The sequence below is a fragment of the Vitis riparia genome, unplaced genomic scaffold (genome assembly GCF_004353265.1).
Source record: "Vitis riparia cultivar Riparia Gloire de Montpellier isolate 1030 unplaced genomic scaffold, EGFV_Vit.rip_1.0 scaffold756_pilon_pilon, whole genome shotgun sequence".
NCBI lineage: Eukaryota > Viridiplantae > Streptophyta > Magnoliopsida > Vitales > Vitaceae > Vitis > Vitis riparia.
In genome coordinates, this window is record NW_023269770.1 from 82708 (window position 1) to 104224 (window position 21517).

The window sequence follows — 21517 nt, forward strand, 5'->3', positions numbered from 1 at the left end:
CAAGGATAAAGTAAAATTGTAACTTTATCCATCATCAATATTTATATTCTACAATTCTATTGATGAATACTAATCATGATATTCTTAATGATGCACGTAATCACATTTGAACTCTCATATTCTAATTGTACATTTAGATTTAATTGTAAGATTTTCTACCTTCGTTTTTCAACGTGAGCTTCCATGCATATAACCTATGATTCAATATTACAAATGCAGATAATTCATCTCCTTTGATACTTTGTCAAAGCTTATTCCTTCTATCAATTATCCCAGGAACAAGGTCAGGGTTATTTATTTCTTTTATTGTATTGAGTTATTGCTTCAATTAGTTTAAATTATATTTTATACATTTAAATTGAGTTTATATTTATGTTTTATTTGGAAAGTTTAAGGAAAAGAAAATAAAGAGGAATAAATCTTTCTTTTATTTGTTTTTTTAATGGAAAAATTAAGGGAATGAAAAGTCAAGAAAATAATTAAATAATTGAGAAATGTTTTTTTTTTTTTTTTTTTTTTTAACTTTCACTACCTTTATACAAGGAAAATAGAAAGAAAAAAAGTATTAATATCTTCTTTTTTCTTCTCCTTTATTTTTTTTCCTCCCCTTTTTCTATTACATTCAATTTTTTTTCTTTTAAAAAAATATTTTTTAATAATTTTTTTTTCCTTTAAAAGCCAAATATAGTCTCAAAGAATCCACTTCTTCCAAATATGGTCATAAAAAATGCATTTCATGGAAATGAAGATCTTTAAGTTATATTTGTTTGACCGGATATAATATTGAATAGGATAAAACAGGGAATAACACATCCTATCTCATGTTTGGTTAGTAATAAATACAATAAGCTATTTTATCACTTGAAGTTGAATGGACATTTATATCCTCTTCATTATCGTTCTCTTAGACATTTGGGAAATGTTATGTTTAGTTGTATGGATATGCTATAGGATTAGAAATAATTGAATATTAATAATTATGGTGCATTAAGGGAAACTTCCATTCTACAAACTAATGTAATAATATAAATATAGAAACTAAATTATTCACACAAAAGTATGCAAGTTTTTACCATGGATAGATTAATTATGCATTACATATGGATGAGTTAGTGAGAATTGTTCTATAATATTATGAAGAATATTATAGGTAATAAAAAACATGTATAGCTAGTAAACTATTAAATATTTTATGTTTTTTTTATTCCTTATATTTGCACAAAGAATTATGAACTCATTTTACTGGCCTCTATTGAATGTGGGTTCATTTGTGTTACTCGGCCCAATATTACAACACCAATTTTGGGCCTAATTATATATATATATATATATATATATTTGAAATTCCTAAAAATTAGTTTGGAAAGAACCCATAGCCCGTGAGAATAATCATTCTCTATTTTTTTGAAAATTTTAATGGATTTTGAATGCATAAATAGCATTCATGCAGGTATTTTTATTAACTCTAGTTGTTTAGGAAACATTTTGCAATTTTAATACAACTTTTAATATTTTATTTTGAAATCTTCTTTTTTTTTTCTTCATAGATTTTGAATCAAGTAATTAGTTTGAACACTTTTCAAAACCATTTTTCTAGAATGAGTGAATTACACATACTCAAGTGTAAGAATTGTAGTGAATTAATTCAACCCTACATATATTAAGTGAAATTGAAAGCTTTTGCAAGCTTGTATATTCTGAAGAAAAATTTTCATGTTTATATACTAAATTGTTAGTAATTTTTAAAAATCGGGATATGTTGCATCATCCAATTAACTGTAGGGTTGTATTCTTTCCTTCTACGACAAAAAATTATAAGTATTTGACAAATGACAAAGTTATGATCTAAATTATGATTGATCATATCTTGTTGCAAACCTAAAATTCCAATGAATTATCCCTTATTCTATATAAACCAAGGAGATAAAACTGAGTTTGGTGGTTTTCCATGGCCCTAAGCCTATGGTTTTTCCTTTAAAAGCTATTGATTCCTCAAAGGGTTTTAATGTTGAATAGTTTAGTAAAAGGTTAGAATTTGGAAGAGCAGCCTATTCATCATCCTTCTCTTTTAGGTCCATTTAAGTCACCAATGTGAAAATTTCATATAGGATACCATGGAAACCATATCCTAGTTCATTAAACTACATATTATATTTTATAATATGGTATGGAAAGGCCATGAAGAGTTTATGATTACCATACCCTCCTTGCAACTTCATCTCAAGAAGGAATCTCTGAAAAGAAATCTCATTAGTTTTTCAATTAATTAAGGAATCCGCATGTGCATTTTTATTAATTCTATTTTGTCCTTTTAGATTTGTATTGCTTGTTGACATAAAATATGAAAAAATGCAAACAGATTTTTATTTTTATTAATTTAAGGAAATGTGATGAATTAGAGATTGAAAAAGTTTAGTCTCAAAATAAAAGATTAATTTAATGGTTAATTTATTTATTTTTATTAGCAAAGATCAAACTACTAGAGATTTGTAGTATTTGACTTGCTATCTTTTATTTTGTTAGTTAAAGTATTAATGACAATTTTCTTATAATTAGTCAGGTTTGCAATGGAATATGTGGATACAACACTAACTTGCATTGGGCTATTGAAAGATTTGTGGTCATCTATTTCTAATTGCTTCAACTATCATGAAATCCTTGAAGAGAATTGCACAACCCTAAGAGACAAAATGGAAAGACTCAAGGCTCGTGAACATGATATCAACACCATATTAAAAAATGCACAGTATGATCACCGAAAGAAGGAAAAGGAAGAAGTTGAAATTTGGTTGATTGAAGTGCAACATATGAAAGATCGTGCACAAAAGATAGAACAAGAAGCTGCAAAGAAAAGATGTTTCTCAAGATTAAGGTTCCTAAGCCAGTTGAAGCTAATATTAAACAAGTAGATGATCTGCTTGAGTTGGGTAAATTTCCTGATGGGATTTTAATTGATGTTCTTCAAGATGAAGGAATGACATTGTTAACAACACAGCTGATAGGTGAAACTACAACCAAAAGAATTTTGGAAGAGATTTGGACATGCTTAGAGAAATGTGAGATCCAAAGCATTGGAGTTTGGGGAATGGGGGGGATCGGCAAAACAACTGTCGTTACCCATATTTACAATCGCCTCTTGGAAAATAGTAGCACTTTCGGCCAAGTATATTGGGTGACTGTTTCACAAGAATCAAGTACTCGCGACTTGCAGGATGCTATTGCTAAAAAGTTAAATATAGATTTTTCAGAAGAGGAAGATGACAATAAAAGGTCTGCATTATTATTCAAAGCATTGCAGAAACTAAAAAAATTTGTTCTTATATTGATGATATGTGGAAAGTTCATGAACCTGAACAGGTTGGAATTCCTCTTGGAGTTGATGGAGGAAAACTGATCATAACCACCAGGTCAAGAAATATCTGCTCAAGAATGTGGTGCAAAGAAATTAAAGTTGAGTTGCTTTCTACAGAGGAAGCAAGGGAGCTCTTCAACAAGACGCTTGGGCGATACAGTGCACTTAACCGAGAAGAAGAAGAAATAGCTAAAGATATTGTCAAGGAATGTGCCGGTTTACCTCTTGCCATCGTCACAACAGCCAAAAGCATGAGGGGTGTGTATGATATTTGTGAATGGAGGAATGCTTTGAATGAATTGAGGGGACATACTCAAGGGCTCACAATTGACATGGAAAATGGTGTGTTCAAGATCTTGGAATTCAGTTACGATCGCTTGAATGATGAAAAACTCCGGGAATGTTTGTTGTATTGTGCATTGTTTCCCGAGGATTATGAGATTAGAAGGGTGTCTTTGATCAAATATTGGATTGCTGAGGGGATTGTAGGAGAAATGGAAACAAGGCAAGTAGAGTTTGATAAAGGGCATGCTATACTGAACAAACTTGAAAATGTGTGTTTGTTAGAAAGATGTGAGAATGGAAAATGCGTAAAGATGCACGATGTGATCAGGGATATGGCTATCAACATTTCAAAAAGGAATTCTCAATTCATGGTGAAAACTACTAGAAATCTAAATGACCTCCCAAGTGAGATACAATGGTTAGAAAATCTAGAAAGAGTTTCTTTAATGGATAGCCACCTTTCTTCATTGAAATCAGTACCAAACTGCCCAAAGCTTTCTACCCTGTTACTTCTAAGTAGGTATGGTCCAGATGGTCTTCCAAATGCCTTCTTTGTGCATATGCCGAGCCTCAAAGTTTTGAACTTGTCATATTTAAACATTTCTTCTTTACCAGATTCTATCTCCAACTTGGTGAATCTTCGAGCTCTATTTCTTTGTCATTGTGAAAAATTAAATCATGTACCTTCATTGGCAAAGCTTAAAGAGTTGAGGGAGTTGGATCTTAGTGGGAGTGGAATGACAGAGTTACCTGATGGGATAGAGCAATTGGCCCTCCTTAAATGTCTTGCTCTCGGAGGCCTATCCATTAAAGATATGTCTCTAAATAGGGCACTACCCAATCTTCTTCATCTGCAGTGTCTAAGACTTGATGATATGGGATTTCTCATTGTAGGAATAAAGGAGCTGAATGGATTAAGAAAGTTGGAGATCCTTTGTATCAATCTTTCTAGCCTGCGCGAGTTTGATAGCTTCATGAGAACAACGCAGTTCCAGGGACTCACCCACTACTACTTTCAAATATGTGGGGGAGTTTGGCCACCTGGTAATTCCCCTGGCAGAGAAGTAGACAACTACCAACGATGGGATGGAGTGTCGCGATATAGAAGTTCTCTTGGCAAAGAAGTAGCTTTGTGGAGATGTGAGCTGAATCAAGGAAGAGAAGACAATGATGACTGCCAACTTATGCTTCCTACCAATATCCAGCTATTGGAGATAATAGAATGTAGTCTTCCAACTTGCCTACTGGATGTTTCTCCATCTCTAAAGATTGCCAGAGATTTGAAAGCATGTTCCATATCAAAATGCAAGAGGGTAGAATACTTATGGTGCATGGAGGACTGCGTTGCCTCATTAAACAATTTGTACCTTGATAGCTTGCCAGACTTAAATGTCCTCTTCAAGTTCAGACCAATAAATATTGGAAGTCGTTCCAGTCTCAAGCACTTGGAGGTGAGGAGTTGTGGCAATCTCAAGCACTTGTTCACGCATGAGTTAGTGAATCACCACCTCCGAAATCTTCAAACCATCTATGTCGACGATTGCAAGCAAATGGAGGATATAATAGTAGCAACAGAGGTTGAAGAAGAAGGGGAAGAAATTGATGAAATGAATAATCTCCTCCTCTATTTCCCCAACTTAAAGAGGTTGACATTGAGAAATTTACCAGAATTGAAGAGCATATGGAAGGGAACAATGACTCATGATTCTTTGCAAGAACTTTTAGTAGGAAGTGCCCAAAGCTTAGAAAGCTACCTCTTTCGGTGCATATAACCGATGGTGATGGAGAAAGACGAGCTTCAACATCGCCCCTTAAAAAAATCAAGGGAGAAGTAAACTGGGGGGAAAGGGTGGAATGGGATACACATCCTCATGCCCAATTTGTTTTTCAACCCCTACCTTCTCTTGATCTAGATGTTCTCGAGGTAAGTGTCATTTTTTATTAATTTTATATATATTGATTTGTTGAAGACATTTATCTGACCAAATACCAAGGCAAGATTATCTAAATACTTTTTTTTTTTGTGTTTTCTTTTGGTTTCATGTAGTTATGGGAGTTCTTATCTAGGAGAAGAGAATCGGAAGATATTTTTGAAGAAGTGTAGGCGACTCCAGCATGAAAACTATAATAAACATTGACATTGTTGGAAGATACTTATATTGGAATGATTTTTTATTTTAATTATATTAATTTTTGTTTTTGTATGATATAGGTTTTAAACAAGGCATCCCAGTCACCTGCTTTATCAAAGATTCTCAAACAAATATCACAATGGTGAGATCTCTCTATCTTCATTATGACATTATTTAAAACTTTCAAATACATGATTACCTTAATATATTGTTTCACTTATTAAGTTTTTACAATCTTAATGCATTTTATCAATTTTATTTTATTGATTATAACATTATATTGGGCATGAGTTTCAAACTATTTGACTTGGACTAACTTTTATCTTTTGTGTGATGTAGTTGATAGCTGAGACAATATGAATTCTAATTGAGAAGATTCTTGGGAAGGACAACATGGTAGTAAAATGCACAAAAACTCAATATTTTACATTGATCCTTTTATGAACAACTTCAAGAAACTGGAAGTTCCAAACTTCATTGTGTGATTTAAGCCGAATTGTAGACGGTTTCTATCTATTTGTATTACTCTTGAAATATTATTTTTCAGTTATTTATCATATTGTGCTTGTAATGTTGCCGTTTTCATAATATCATATAATTTGTATTTGAAATGATGAAGCAATGTTCATGGAGAAACTCTACATAAACTAATTCCCACATTCTGAAAAAGTTGATTTTTTAAGCACTTTATCAATAAAGCAATGGTAGGATCGTTACAATAATAATTATTTATCTAAAATTAATTATAATAAAAATGTTTAATACCAAATATTAATTCAAAAATCACATTAAATAATTCTTTGTGTTTTTAAGAGTGATTTATAAAACTTCACCAAACATTTAATTTTAAAGAAAAATAATTTCAAGAATCTAAAAAATGTTTCTAGAAAACCCCTCCCAAATGGACTTAAAAAAATGATAACTTGTTAATTACAAGTCTCCCATTCTTACACTCATACAACCTATCCGTCCGATGTTGCCCTCCTTTACATGTAACGTTGTTCAAAGTTTCCAAAATTTATTTTGTAGAATAAAAAATCAAATGCTTTTTAAAATTAACTTTCAGAGGTAGTATTTTATTTTCAATTATTTTAAAAACAATAAAAAACAATTAAAATAAAATTTTTATCGGTTACAATTTTTCCATTTATAGCCAATAAAATACTATATGATTTATTATTATATATATATATATATTGAATATTTTCAAATTTAATAAATTAGCAATCATCAAATTGTAATAACATTATTCTATTCCAATATTCTTAAATTACATTCTCAACATTGGAATAATTTTTGAACTTTAGAAAAAAGTGTCATAAATTCAGAAATAGCTAAAAACCTGGTATTTTAACAAATATTATTTAAAATTCCCGGCTTTTTTTCAAAAATCCCCAAGTTCTCTAGGAAGAAGATCCTCATTCCTACAAGATTTAGCAGTTATGACAGACCTCCTCAGCATAAGCATATATTGATTCGATAAATAACACAATAATATCACATATCCTCTTGAAAGAAGTTCCTCCTAAGTCCTACCTTGTAAGAGGCAAGCCTTGACATATGCACATATGTTATAAGATCATGAGACTTCGTACGGTTTGTAACAGGTACTATGTATTTGATCACCCGAAATCGAAAGCAAATTATACTATGGATTTACTGATCTCTATTCTCCCAGTACTGAGAATTCATGGTGATGGGGTAGAGATCCGCACCAGAGGTGGAAGAGGCGGTCCATGGCCCATCTGTTGACAAACATGGAATTTGGCCCTCACTGGTGTTCTTTGCATGGTAGAGATCATACTGTTGCCGCAGTTCCTTGAGCTTAATCTCATCACTGGAGATGCTTAAACCCGAAGAGATTTCCTGAACATGAGCTCTGCCTTCAAGTATGCTCACTACTGATGACATGGTCGGCCTAACCACTGGAGAGAAGCTGGTGCATAGAAGAGCTACGTTGATCATCGCCATAACCTCTTCCTTTTTGAAATTTGATTCCAGTATTGGGTCAACTAGCTCCAACAGATTGCTGTTCTCTTTTAACAAGAGTGCCTAGAAATGGAAAACCCAGAGGAAAAAAAAAAAAAAAGCATGGTAAGCCATTGCAATGTAGCTATTTGCAGCATGAGTTGATGAATAAGGATAACATTGACATCTACTCTAGGCTATGAAAAAGTATTTTAACGAGGATAGGAAGAAATCTTTCCTTGAAGATGTTCCTGGACCTGTCTATATTGAAGTGATTTTCGATCATTTTGGAGAATTACAGCTATAAACAAATCATGGACTTTGCTCAAAACAGAGAAAAATCATAAACAACAAATGCAAGAAATGATGCCTTTAAAATTATACCCAATCGAGAAGATACACGCAGCCATCCTTTAGAATGTGACTAGTGTTGCTCTTCCCACTAACGATTTCCAAAGCGACGACTCCAAAACTATAAACATCTGCCTTTTCAGTTAAATGCCCCCTCATTGCATATTCAGGTGCCATATATCCACTGCAAAATTGAAATATTATGCATTATAAATTTCCATGTAAGATCTCAGAAAACTGCTAGTGAAATTAGAGCATGGTGACTCACAAAGTTCCAGCGATCCGGGTGCTAATGTGGGTATTCTCCTCTTCATCAAGTTTGGCCAAGCCAAAGTCGGATATTTTGGGGTTAAGGTCCTTGTCGAGCAGCACATTAGTGGCCTTTATGTCTCTGTGAACAATCTTCAGCCTCGATTCTTCATGTAGATAAGCCAAACCCCTTGCTATACCAACACAAATCTTGTGTCTTGTTGGCCAATCCAGTTTCAATTGGCTATCTTTTTGCCCTATGAATCATCATTTCAATGAAATGTTAGACATTGCCTGCAGTCAAGTAAAGCACATCTTCACATGAGGATAACACTCACCAAACAATGCCCGAGCAAGGCTGTTGTTTTCCATGTACTCATATACTAGCAATAACTGATTTCCTTCGATACAACAGCCATACAGCTTTACAAGATGCGGATGTTGTAGAGCAGAAATCATGCCTATTTCATTCACAAACTCACGATTTCCTTGTTTTGATTTGGAAGAAAGCTGCTTCACTGCAATTATTGTGCCATCCAATAATAGGCCCTATATTTGAGAAAATAACATTCATCCTCAATGCAAAAAATTTAAAGGAAATAACCAATATGAAGACCTTAAATGCATAATGAGAGGGGAAATTAGTGTTTTTGTGGAGCACCTTATAGACAGAACCAAAACCACCTTCTCCAATCTTATTAGCAGCATCAAAGTTGTTTGTGGCAGCCTTAATTTGCCGTAAGGTAAATGTACCAGTTTGCAGATTTAGGCCCCTTAAATCTGTAGAAGAAGATGAAAAAGATAAGAATAAACCTAAAAGAATAACAATAATTTTGACACATTGAGACAGATTTCAGAGATGAAAATAATACCCTCCACATCCTATCAAATCAACAAATCCACCACATGATCCTTACCCAGTTACTTTGTCTGATCCCCAAATACCAGAAAAACCAGATATGGTTGCAGAAAAGCTTCTAAAGAAATCACAAAAAGAAGGGAGAATCTATAGAGCATAACAAACTCTTTGGTTTGATCCAAAGTTAGAAATAATGGGGATATAAGAAGTTAATTCTTAATTAGTAATATCCGGATTTTCTGAAACTGCTTTGTAGGTACCTCGTTCCATTGTATTTTTACATCTTAGACAGCCTTTCCACCAAAGGACACCTAGAACCAGAAGCAGAAGAAGTGCTACTGCAGCCACAATACCAACCACAGCACCTGCAGATATACTACTTCCATTTTCTGCAGGAGGTATAAAATCTACATCGGGAACAAGAAAACAGTAGAGATGCAGAGATGAGATGGCATCCACTTTCAAGTAAATTATGAACAAAGACAGAAAATCTGACCAGTAGGAAATTTGCAAAATAGGAAATAAGAATTTCATGTATCCCAACTATTCAAACTGATAAAAACTAGAAAGCCTGTAAAGAGAGCCCAACTTACTTGGGGTCACAGCAATAGCAGATATAAGAGGACCGTAAACCCCTCTACTAGGAATGGCAGTCGTCCCTTTCCCAGCCCAATAGAAGCGGATCTCCAATGTTCTGCTAGTCACGGCTATAGTAAAATTTTTTATGATTTCTTGGCCAGCCCCTCCTGCTTCATCCTCAATATTGAAATCCTTCAGAACCTGGTTGCCCTGCATATTACAATCCAATAACAACTGAAATTTCCTGTTGGCAAAAATTGAAATGAATTCCCAAAATTTTACCAGAACCTCAATAGAAGTATCTGAATTTCTATAGGGGCAAGTTAGAAAATCAAAATGGCTACTGAAGATGAAAGTATAATGTAATTCACAACCTGAATGTAAACATCGAATATGCGCCTTCCAAGGCTGCTATACGTTTTGTCGTCAGTAAACATAATCTCCGCAAATTGGAGTTTTACCGTGTAGTTTCCGTTTCCCAGACAGAATGCATAATAAGTGAGAGAGAGGGCAGAAAGACGTGCATTCATGTACAGTGCATAATTATTCATCAAGAGTATAGACTTATTGTTTGCAATGTAGGAGTCTGTAGTAATACTATCATCCATGAAGTAACCAGTGCTGCTAAACGCCCAGTTAGTTTCACTTTGGTGATATGTGGAAGCTCCAGATGAATATGTATCATCTTCGTATGTTGTGTTGTCAACAATTACTTCCTTTCCACCACAGTTGATATGGACTGAGTAATAATCTGGGATCAGCAATAACAAAAGTGTAAACATTGAAGAGGGAACAAAAACAAATGAAAAGTTCAAGAAAAATAAGTTACTTTAATTAACAAGAAGATACACCACACCAAGAAAGAACATTTGCAACGATTTGTTTGTTTTCACAATTCCCTTTAAGAATATATTGTGCATCATATGATAAACTAAAGTAATTGCGGTCATAATATGCTTTAACATGAGACATGAAAGGAGGTACAGTGCAAACTGGTCCCTTCTTCACTTGTACCACACGAGGAATGACAAGAAACCTGGATGATGTTTTTTGATGTATGTCATCTTTTATTCTTCTTCATCAACAGTATCAAGATAATATCTGATATTGTTTTACTTACTTTTTGGACAAGGGAAGCCTCTCAAGCATGAAACGATTCCACTGAAAGAATAATGTGATGTACAGAACAAGTCAACATCATAATCTCATAATTGAGTATGTCTAACATGACAAGGAAATAAACCACCATTGTGCTTAGGAAACGATTGTTGGGTTTCAGAAAAATAGAAGTAAAAAAAAATTAAATTAAAATGGCACTAGTTCTTAAAGAGGTAAATTAGAGACTCACGAGTTATTGCTCCATGAAGAGCTTCCAAACAAGTTCCTAGAGATCATGACAAATAAAAAATTTAGCTTCTAAACAGTATATCTAAAAAATAAAAAATGAAAGAAAATAATCCTTACACAGTCCGAGTCTGACAGTCTTCTGAGTTTTCACTCGTAAAGTTGTTGTAGGAAAGATCACTACATGCAGTAGTTACAATTTGGCTCATCATTTTTTTGAACACAGCATAATGAACCACAAGAATTTTGTATTATAATAGTTCATATATATGTTTATAATAGGAGATTGCATAATTACTAATTACTTATCTCCATCAAGATAAGATATATTGTTTCCTCTTACTTCAGCGACACAAGGCAAGTAGCTCATCATTTGGCAGTGACCATAAACAACTTCAAGTTCTAAATGCATATATCATTACTCAAATCTAAAAATGGATTGCAAAATGGCTCTTTCTTCTGCTAGGATTCAAACAATCATGCAACAGAAAATGGAAATAGAACATTTCCCCTCCAATGTCATTCTTTCCTTCTTTTTTATCATTTTTGACACTATGCAGCATGATCATATCACCAGATTCCAAGTTATGTGTTTTTAAGGGCATTACATGTTAAATTATTTTTTTTATTTTTATTGGCATTACATGTTAAATTATAGAGAACACAGAATAAGACAAACTTCATATTTCTTTCAAGTTCAACTACGAAAATGTGGTACTTCAAAAATATAGCAATGTAGGCAAATAAAATATCTAAATTCACAGGAAGAGAAATGAAGATGAATTTACAAATTAAAGATAGTGGTATAAACAACTAGTACGGAAGTGGCAGGAAGTGCATTTTTTGGGCGGAGACATCAAGCACAACATTTGCTACTTAGATGAGTGAGACATAAACCAGTAGCCATAAGTAAAGACCAAATACAGAGTCAATGTTCAAGTCCCAAATGTTTGACTTATGGAGCCAATTATGCATCCACTACAACTAACAATGAAGTCAAGGCACAAAATTAAAACTAAAACTGATGTTTCACCACGTGATCTATAGTTAAACCAACATAACCAAGGCATTACAGAGAGGATTTGAAAGAGGAAGTTACATGTTTTCTCCTTTCTGCAAAATCCAATCGGGTATGCGTCCAGTTAGCAAGTTTCCGGTCAAATACCTACACAACATCAATAGCACCAATTTAGTAATGTTTTAGTTTCATGTAGAGCATAATTAAAAACTAACGAAAACAAGGAAAAAAAACATGACGAGGAGTAGTCATGACAACAACTTTCTGTGTTTATCAACAAGTCGTTTTTCATTGCATCCCTGAATGTATCTCATTGACATTAGATGTTTTCCTCCTTTGAAAACTTAAAATAATCATTGTACCATTAACTACTGTACTATTGACCCTTTGGTATTCTAAAAATGAAAGAGGAAGGAGAAAATAACACCTAAATACTCCCATGAAAAACATCAGGCCGGTTAACCATTGTTGCTTGAAATGTGACAAACGAGTCATTCTTGGTGTGGTAAGGTTCTGTGCCATAATGCCATTAAAACTGAAAATAAATTTAGCTAACTTCACTACATAAATTAATGTCTTTTGAGACAGGAGCAACTACCTCAGGTGGTTTGGGATGGTTCAGTTCTCAGGTTGTACCAAAAAAATTGCATTTAAAGGTAAAATGGAGATTGTGTTGGTATGGGAAGAAATTAAAAGGATGCTAGCAGGTGGGATGAGCTGAACTACTTCAGAAGCTTTGTGTGGTTCACATCATACAATCAAATTGAAGGAAAAGTTTTATATGCAAATATTATAGTACCAGTCAAGGTTCGGGTAATAAAGTGTTGGGCTTCTGGAAAACAACATTCTCTGGTAAAATGAGTGTGATAACAAAAAAGATACTAAAATGGACAAATTCACTAACAAGAACAGAAATGACAAAATTAGACATGGATAATTTCATAAGAAAAGTAGAGGGGGAACCAATCGAGGATAAGATGACATAACATGATTGAGATGGTTTAGCATTGAGAATGAAAATTGATAACTATGTTAGTGAAAAGGTATGGCATGGATCATGTTGAAGGTGCTGCTAGAGTGAGGTAACAACCAATAAAAGACAAGTCACTAGTGGTGTTTTATAGTGTATGCATCCAAATGGGGTGGATTAGTAAATCTAGATGAATATAGACAATCCTCAGTAGTTGAAAACAAAAGCCTTTAAGTATAGGGTTGAGTGTTCTTAAAGGAGGAAATGCTCCTTGCTAGACTTCTCCTTGGAACAACCATAGCTCAATTAGTCTTTCAATCAGGCCATGCTCTTCAAACAGATCCATCTTGCAATCTCTAATTCTCATTTACTAAATGTGGCTACTTGGTCCTTCTCAAGGGAAGCTATTCTATCTTTGGCAACTTTCTTATTTTACTAGTTCAACATGAGTTCTTACAATTAATTATCACATTCCACATATTTATACTTTGTCTTCTCAAGTTTACCTCAGCTTAAGGAGTTGATCTCTTAAAGCCCTAACTATCTTTCAACTTTAAACCAACCTCAGGACATGTTAACCACCCCACACCCCAACACACCACTATGAACTATACCTTAATGTTGCCTTTGGATTTCAAATCTAAGTTCCGAAAGAATTATTTGGTCAATCAAGGTGACTTTGGCATCAGATTGACCTTTGTTTTAACATACTTGAGGCCTTTCAAGGCCACCTATCTAATTTGGTCCCTCAATTTCAATTCACCAGCTTCTAAGATTTCTTGTTTTCATTCAAGCCACTAAATTGGCCTCTCATTCAACCATTGCTTATTGGTTCACTTTAGGCCATCAAATTGCCCTTTTGGTTGGCATTTATTCAACACACTTGAGAGCTTTTTTAATGCCAACCTACATAATTTACTTAATTGATCATTTTGATCAAGTGGCTCCTAAAATCTCTAGCTAATTAAATTGGTCTTTCAGTTCAATCATGGCTTATTTGGCATAATTTCATCCATTGAATCAGCTTGAATGACACAAGAGTCATTGAAAAAATTGACTGTCAACAGTTGGTACCTGAAGGGTACTTTAAAACAAACTGCTTACATGTAGTCTATTTTTGATATACCAAGATAGCTGTCTGGAATTTTTCCACTTAATTTGTTGAAACTCACGTCTCTGCAAGAGAAATCATAAACAAAAGAAAATTAAAATTGTTCTGCCTCAAAAGAACTACATCTCCTTGAAAATAGTAAATCTAATACAGTAAAGCAGTATACCATGTTGAAGTTCGCAATATAGACATATATGCAAAAGTGCACATAAACAAAATATATATGCATGGTCTATGAAATCAGGCAAACCTTCCAAAGATGGTGCTAAGTCTACAGTTCAAGAGAGGAGAAAATTAAGTGGACCCATTTGCAAGAGGAGTTCCCATCAATTGAGGACATTTAGGAAAGCCCCTGGGGATGGTTTGCTCAAGCACAACAAGGGTAAAAGATTGCCATAGTAAGGATCTTCATTGTTCAAGTATAAGGTGCTAGAACAACAGGGGAAGGCAATGAGAAAGGAATGAAAAAAGGAAAGCCTTTGTAAATAAATACAAGGGCAAATGATGTAATGGAAAGCATGGTTCTCAAGATGTAGTAGACCTAAAAAGTTTGATATAAGGCTTTGATAAATTCAGTTCACCTCAAAAGAAAGAATTCGTGGCTGGATCCTTGGTCATAAGTGTTTCGATCCTCTGCACACTACTTACATTCATTTTTTGTAGATAGATTCGTCATTTATGAATATTCACAGAAAGTTCTCCATTAACTTGATAAAGAATTTTGAGTTGTGTAAGATGTAAAGAACATAAGTCTTTGGAAGTTGAAAAAGAATTTAACAAAAAGAACTTGTACTTTATCTGAAAAGGGGAAAGAGGAAAAGAAAATAAATATATACTGACAAAGTTTTCAAGCCTGTCCTTTGCCCAAGATAGTCGGGCAGCGGTCCACTGAGATTGCAACTCCTCAATATCCTACCCATGAATCAAACACATATCATCATGTGTGGCCGATTTATGTTCTAAAAATTGCAATTTTAATACAGATTATTGCATTCAACTCACAGTGTATTCAAGTTTGTCATATTACTCAATGGTGGAAAAGTTGCTTCAGTTCCTTTCAAGTCACTGATTCTCCTGCACCGAGAAATTCAACAAAGACTGAACACAAAACAAATTCTCTTCCATTTGAAATTATTATAGCTATAAAATAGGAGGGTTCAACTCACAAGTCAGATAGTTTTGCCAAAACCCCAATCTCAGGAGGAATAGGCCCACTCATACCACTTGCCTGAATCACTCTGTCAATACCGAATTTTAATTTGAATAAATAACCAAAAACAAACTTCCAGAATTAATGATAGGTCCATCAAACACATCAAATCTCTCACAATTTTTTAAGATTTGTCCAGTTCTGGATGAGTTTGGGCATTGTTCCTGTGAAATTATTATCGCCAATCCTACTGCATTGCGTGAAATGGGAAAAGCAACAATCAATTTTAGAATTCAAAAAACTGGCTGGCAATGCAAGACTACAAACAACCCTAAATGAGAAAGGCACTTCTGAATCTTACAAGTCCTTCAATGTGGCAAGCTTTGCAAATGTTTCTGGCAACTCCCCAGTAAACTTGTTGGAGGTGAGAAGCCTTCAATAACCGAAAAAATTAAATAAATAAATAAACAAACAAACAAATAAAACACAACTCCTCTGAATAAAACCCTAATTTCAAACAAATTTTATCCCATAAAATCAACAAATTTCAAATCACAACCAAACAAAAGAAAAGGGCCTTACATCCTCTCTATACTGGGCAGATTCCCCAGCTCTGGAGGAAGAACACCCGAAAGCTGATTGAACTCCACGGTACTAAACATATCAAATTCATTCCAAATTTCAAATAACAAAACCTAAAAACTTCACATACAAAGACGGCAACAAATGGGTAATCAGGAGTTTACAAGTTTACAAGAGTGCTGATGTTTCCCAACTCTTTCGGGATCGGTCCCGTTAACCGGTTCCCAAGAAGAGAACTGCAACAGACCCATATGTGAATTCACCCAAAAAATAAAAAATAAAAAATCTAATGCTTCAAGATTCTTATTGAAAACCCATCAAAGATAGAGAGAGAAATTAAGCACACATGTTGACTAGTTTCGTGGAACCCCATTCTTCAGGGATTGAACCGTTAAGGTAGTTGCGAGTGAGGTCACTGTCATGAAGAATATGAATTACAGTTAAGTTAGTTGAAGTCCAAAATGGGTAATTTAGGAAATGGGTGAGGGCAAATTTGACATAAAAATTAAGTTAGAAAGATACTCACATTTCCTGCAGGTAAGGAAGCTTCACCAGCTCTGTGGGGACTGTCCCTGTGAGATTCTGAGTTTTGAGCACTCTGCAATTTGTGGAGTTCCTTTTTAGGGTTTCATTTCGTATCTAAATTCTCTTAGTTATATAATTATATCCAAGGAATTGCATGGTCGTGGTTCTCATTTTTGTTTTTATAAAGCACCTTTGTCCTGAAAACGTGTTTTTAAAGAAAAATAATTTAAAAAATACTTTTAAAAATTAGAAAATTACTAATGATGAATTTGACTGGTGATTTCCCTAAAATCAATTTTAGAAAAATCTTTCACCCAAAAACATTTCGAATGGAAACATCGGGACATAATCTTTGAATTAGTGAAATAAGTCATAACCTTGTTATAATTATTTTTTACTGATATATAAGTGAATGGATCTTTTAACTTTGACATGACCCAAACCAAAGCAAGCATAATTTTATTTTTACTCCCTTTAGAGAAATGATATAATTTTCTGATTTAGAAAGCAGTTTGAAAATGGGACTTTTATCCTATTAAATTATTACATAACCTAAATATTGAAATTATTGAGTAATGAGTCAATAATACATCAAGCAGACTATGATTAAAACCCTAGCAACTTTTATGGTCTAGTGACAAGAAAAAAAACTTAAATCCATTAGAGTGGAATTTAAAAATGGACCTTACAAAATTCAAATCCCTACTAAAACATACCATGAACCCTAATATGAGAATGCTGCTCCCATGGGTACCATCATTAGTGGCCATGGGCTTGGAGGCCCAAATATAGAACATAGACCCATCATGTTGGGCCAAACCTAGCCCATCCCAAACCCAACTCAAGTCAAACCCTTGACTCTATCAACTATGATTTCATACTCAAAACCTCTCTTACATGGAGCTGCAAGATCAATTGGAACAACACAAAAAAAAAATAATAATAATAACAAAGGAGCAAACCCTATACCCATGAGCCCAAAATTCAGTGAAATGATCAAAGCTAATAATTATCAACAACCATATAACATTATATTATTTAGTATGATATGCAGGTATAGATGTATAGAAATGTTATGAGAAGTAAAGGATATATGGTTACATGCTAACAACGTGACAGATGGTGTTATTGTTGAAGGTGCAGTTGCACGTCACTGAATTTTCAGATCCCTCCACTGGATTCAGTGTAACCCAACCCGATTTTCCACTGCATGGATCCACTTCAAAATGCCAGTCTGTCTTTCCTAAGGTATTCGCAATTTCTTGCAAAGTTTTCACTGTAATTCATGAACATCAGCAAGAAAACATGTTGGCTTAGTTTGTGTTTATACTATCCAAACTCATATATGCATGCACCTTTGGAAAAAAAAAAAAAAATTATACCTTCATCTAGGATTAGAGTGGCTCCAAGTGTGGAAGTTGAAAAACAAGTGAAGGCAACGAATGAAGCAAAGAAAATCCCGATGAACATATCTTCACAACCAAAACGATATTTAAACAACTCAAGACACTTGAAGTAGTTATATCAGCAAATTTTGCTCTAACTTGATGCTAACGAAGCTATGCAAAAGAGCTCATTTGTTCATAAGTGAGATATGAATGTTGGAAAGCAAGGAGAGGAAGACTATCTTTTTGTATTTATTTACTTTGAGTGAGAATGAGATAATAGACCTTGAAAACTAAAAGTCAACATAAAACTATATTTGAGAGATCATAGATTAGAAGTAAGTTATAGTTGAATAAATATTTTTTAATAATTTTGTGTAGGATGGAGATGGTTTCCTAGAAATGAATTAAATAATGATATTGACCCTTATGAAAGAAACCCAAAACCTAAAGAAAATAGTAGTTAAGTGACAATGACGTTAAGAAATATATATCTCTAGGATTTTACAAGTTCCATATATATTTTATACTAACTTGCATAGAAGGATTCTTTGATTTAGAAGCATTAACTGCACTTTCCAATAATTAGAGAAAGAGGCTTAAGGCTCATGGCCTACATTCTAGTACCATGTCATGCCATGTGAATAGAATCTCTTTAGATCTTTCAAACCCCAAATGTTGATACATGTAAGTTTTAATTTAGATGGTGCGGTCATATGTGGTAGGGTTTTATCTAACATTAACCTAATATTCACCAAAAAATTTAAGTCAAATTAGTAACTCAATATGAATATGATATAGAAGCTATTCTCCATGCTTTCTCGTTTATTTTAAACCTAGTCAGAGTTTATTTCTTCTATTTGAGGATATGGGGACTTAATCTAAATTAACCTAAGATTTATTATTGGTTCATTACATTTGAGATCAAATTTATAATTTAACATAACATAAGAGTCTTAATTTACTATGGATCGAGAGTATTTTTTAATTCAAATTTTATCTATATTTATTTTTTCTATTTAAGGGTGTTAGGGTTTTAAATCAAACTAATTTTCATACTCATCCATGATTCATTTTTTTATCTAAAAGATGGCGATAAGTTAAATTATTTTGTAAATGGGCTACTTGTGGGTATTAAATTTTGGGTGCTAGTTGCATTTTTATAAGAGATTGGAATGATGCTTTGAGGTGACTTTTCTTGATATAGTATGAATTTGACTTGAAAAAAAGCTGCAAGAAAAAGGAAAAAAAAAAAAAAAGGGTGTATAAAGACAGAAAAAGGAAAATTTTCAAATAAAGCAACTACCATTTAATTTCCTTGTCTCAAGACTCTTAATCACCAGCCCAAACTTACTTCAATGGGAGGCTTCCATCCATGAGTGCTTCAAATATCATTAGGGTTTGCTTAGCCCTATTTCATGCCTTATAGCTAAAATTGCCAGCTCTGAAATCATTGTGCACCAATGATTTTGATTCAAAATTATTTAGTTTGTGATAGTTTTAAAATGAAAAAATATTTCACCCTCCAACTGCTACCTGGGAAAAAAAAATTGGGTTATACCATAAGAGTATTGACTCGGTATTTATAGGAAAATATAATCTATCACATCGCTCTACATGAACACTTAGGTCATTGCTTAGTACCAAGTCTAGTTCTATTATTTTATATCTTGAACTCATTTGTTTTTTTTTTTTTTACCATGATCTCACTACTTATACTTAATCCCATTCTTTTATATTTTGACCCATTATTTGTACAATTATCCAGCAACTTAGATTTTATCGTACATTCAATAAATACCTTTTTAATACTTTAATTAACTTTTTCTAAAAATTGTGAGTAAAGTTGCCTAATGAAATTATGTAAAAATTAATTTAATTTTATGAACAATTAATCCATAATTTATTTCAAATTATTTTAAAGTATAAGAAGTCGTGGAGGTCTGAAGATGGTTTTTACAAAAAGGATGAAAAAGAAAAAAAAATTCTCAATTTGAAATTTATGTGCAAATAAAAATCATTAAATTTTATTAACATTTTCTTCATAAACCCTATTTCCATCATGTATTAGAGAAAGAAAAAGTAAAAAAAAGGTAAAAAAAAAATTCAAATTCATTTATCAACTCCAAAAGCAAATATAAAATCAAATATAACAAAAATTATTTATAATTATGTATATTTGAAAATTTTCATTTTAGCGAAGAGGATATTATAAAATATAGAAAAAAAACTTATCTAACTTGATTATTATTTTTATTATTTTTTTTTATTTTTTATTGTCCTTTACCAATTGATATGATTGTCTTAATTTGACATAAAACCCCAGGTTAAATTATCATAAAAAAAAATTGTTTGATATGGCATAAAAATAATTTATAAATCACTTTATAAATAGAAATATAAACTTTATAAAAAAAATACTAAAGTATGATAGTGATATCTATCATATAAAAGATATCTATAGTTAATATGTATATAATGAAATTTAGATCATTAAATAAAAATATAAATAAATAAATTGGAGATATAAATAAATAAATAAAATTAAAATAAAATTAATGGGATTAAGAATTGTACACGTTGGATTCGATGATGTTAACGCGGGAAAGGAGGGAAAAAAAATATGGGGTTGGAACGGTCAAGAGCTTTTATCTCTCCATCCACGTCATCCCACAAGTAACGCATGGGATGGAATGAGTCTTGGTCATCTTTCTCCTTATCGTTGACCAAAAGTCCATCCATTTGCGTGGAAAAAGTCAAATGTAGATATGGGTCTCGACCTAATGGTAAGACTCGTACCAATTCAGGAACAAGATAAAATGATTAAGGATGAATTTGAGATTTTTTTTTTTTTTTTTTCTTTTTCTCAAATCGTGGACGGGATGGAGTATTGCCTTGCACTCCTATGTATATATAATTAGATTTTAAATTATAAAATTTTATATTATTTATTTATTTTTAAAATATATTTTTTAATATAATTAATTTTTTAATATAAAAAATTCTCATATTCAATCACCAATCCCATTTAAATAATTTATTTCAATGATAATAGAAATAGGTTTATATAAGTAAGACAGGACGGAGATATGGGTAAATCCATCTAGAATCTGCTTTGTTGTTCTCTTCAACTCGATACACAAGAATAAAAATATTTTTTTTTGGAAAAGTGTTTTCAAAACTTATTTTTTTAAAATTATTTTATAGAATAAAAAATCAAATGATTTTTCAAAAGAACTTTCATCAATCATTTTAAAAACAATAAAAAACAATTAAAATAAAATCTACATGGGTTTCAATTTTTTTACAATTTTTCTATAATGGTTTCAATTTAATACAATACAATTTATTAAAAAAATATAGTGATTTTTTTCAAATTTAAGAAATTAGCAATCATCAAATTGTAATAACATTATTTTATTTCAATATTCTTGAATTACATTCTCCACATTGGAATAATTTTTATCCTTTAGAAAAAGTTTGTTTTATTTTTATTTTTATTTTTAATAAATAGGAAGTCTTTATAATAAAGATTATCTTGGCCCTTATTCTATCTTTATTATGTGAGCAAAAAAAAAAATGCTTACAAAAAAAGAAAAACACAAATGAGAAATGTACCAAAATTAGCTACCAAAAAATATGGTTAAAAGTATTGTG

At 32.5% G+C, this 21517-nt stretch overlaps 1 protein-coding gene and 1 pseudogene across 1 annotated transcript; one reads left to right on the top strand and one right to left on the bottom strand.

Annotated features, from left to right (window-relative positions):
• Positions 1–214: 214 nt before the first annotated feature.
• On the top strand, positions 215–6380 carry LOC117910486 (annotated as a pseudogene).
• Positions 6381–7212: 832 nt separating this feature from the next.
• Positions 7213–17951, bottom strand: LOC117910485 (probable leucine-rich repeat receptor-like serine/threonine-protein kinase At3g14840). Its single transcript, XM_034824555.1, has 24 exons — positions 17858–17951; positions 17577–17751; positions 16477–16548; positions 16297–16365; positions 16115–16186; positions 15951–16022; positions 15730–15801; positions 15547–15618; positions 15385–15456; positions 15221–15292; positions 15059–15130; positions 14212–14283; positions 12219–12284; positions 11240–11299; positions 11124–11159; positions 10896–10936; positions 10150–10526; positions 9790–9985; positions 9457–9603; positions 8999–9117; positions 8676–8886; positions 8357–8594; positions 8122–8272; positions 7213–7821 (listed from the first exon to the last, which is right to left on the bottom strand). The coding sequence occupies exons 1-24, from the start codon at positions 17943–17945 to the stop codon at positions 7426–7428; spliced, it is 3018 nt and encodes a 1005-aa protein (XP_034680446.1). The 5' UTR covers positions 17946–17951; the 3' UTR covers positions 7213–7425.
• Positions 17952–21517: the final 3566 nt, after the last annotated feature.

Bases quoted from the DNA above. Each gene is read 5' to 3' on its own strand.
- LOC117910485 (XM_034824555.1), bottom strand. From the start codon at position 17,945: ATGTTCATCGGGATTTTCTTTGCTTCATTCGTTGCCTTCACTTGTTTT. The intron at 10,527-10,895 runs GTAAGTAAAACA...TGCTGATCCCAG, and splicing joins AGGCTTCCCTTGTCCAAAAA to ATTATTACTCAGTCCATATC. The intron at 7,822-8,121 runs GTATAATTTTAA...TTCCATTTCTAG, and splicing joins GCGTGTATCTTCTCGATTGG to GCACTCTTGTTAAAAGAGAA.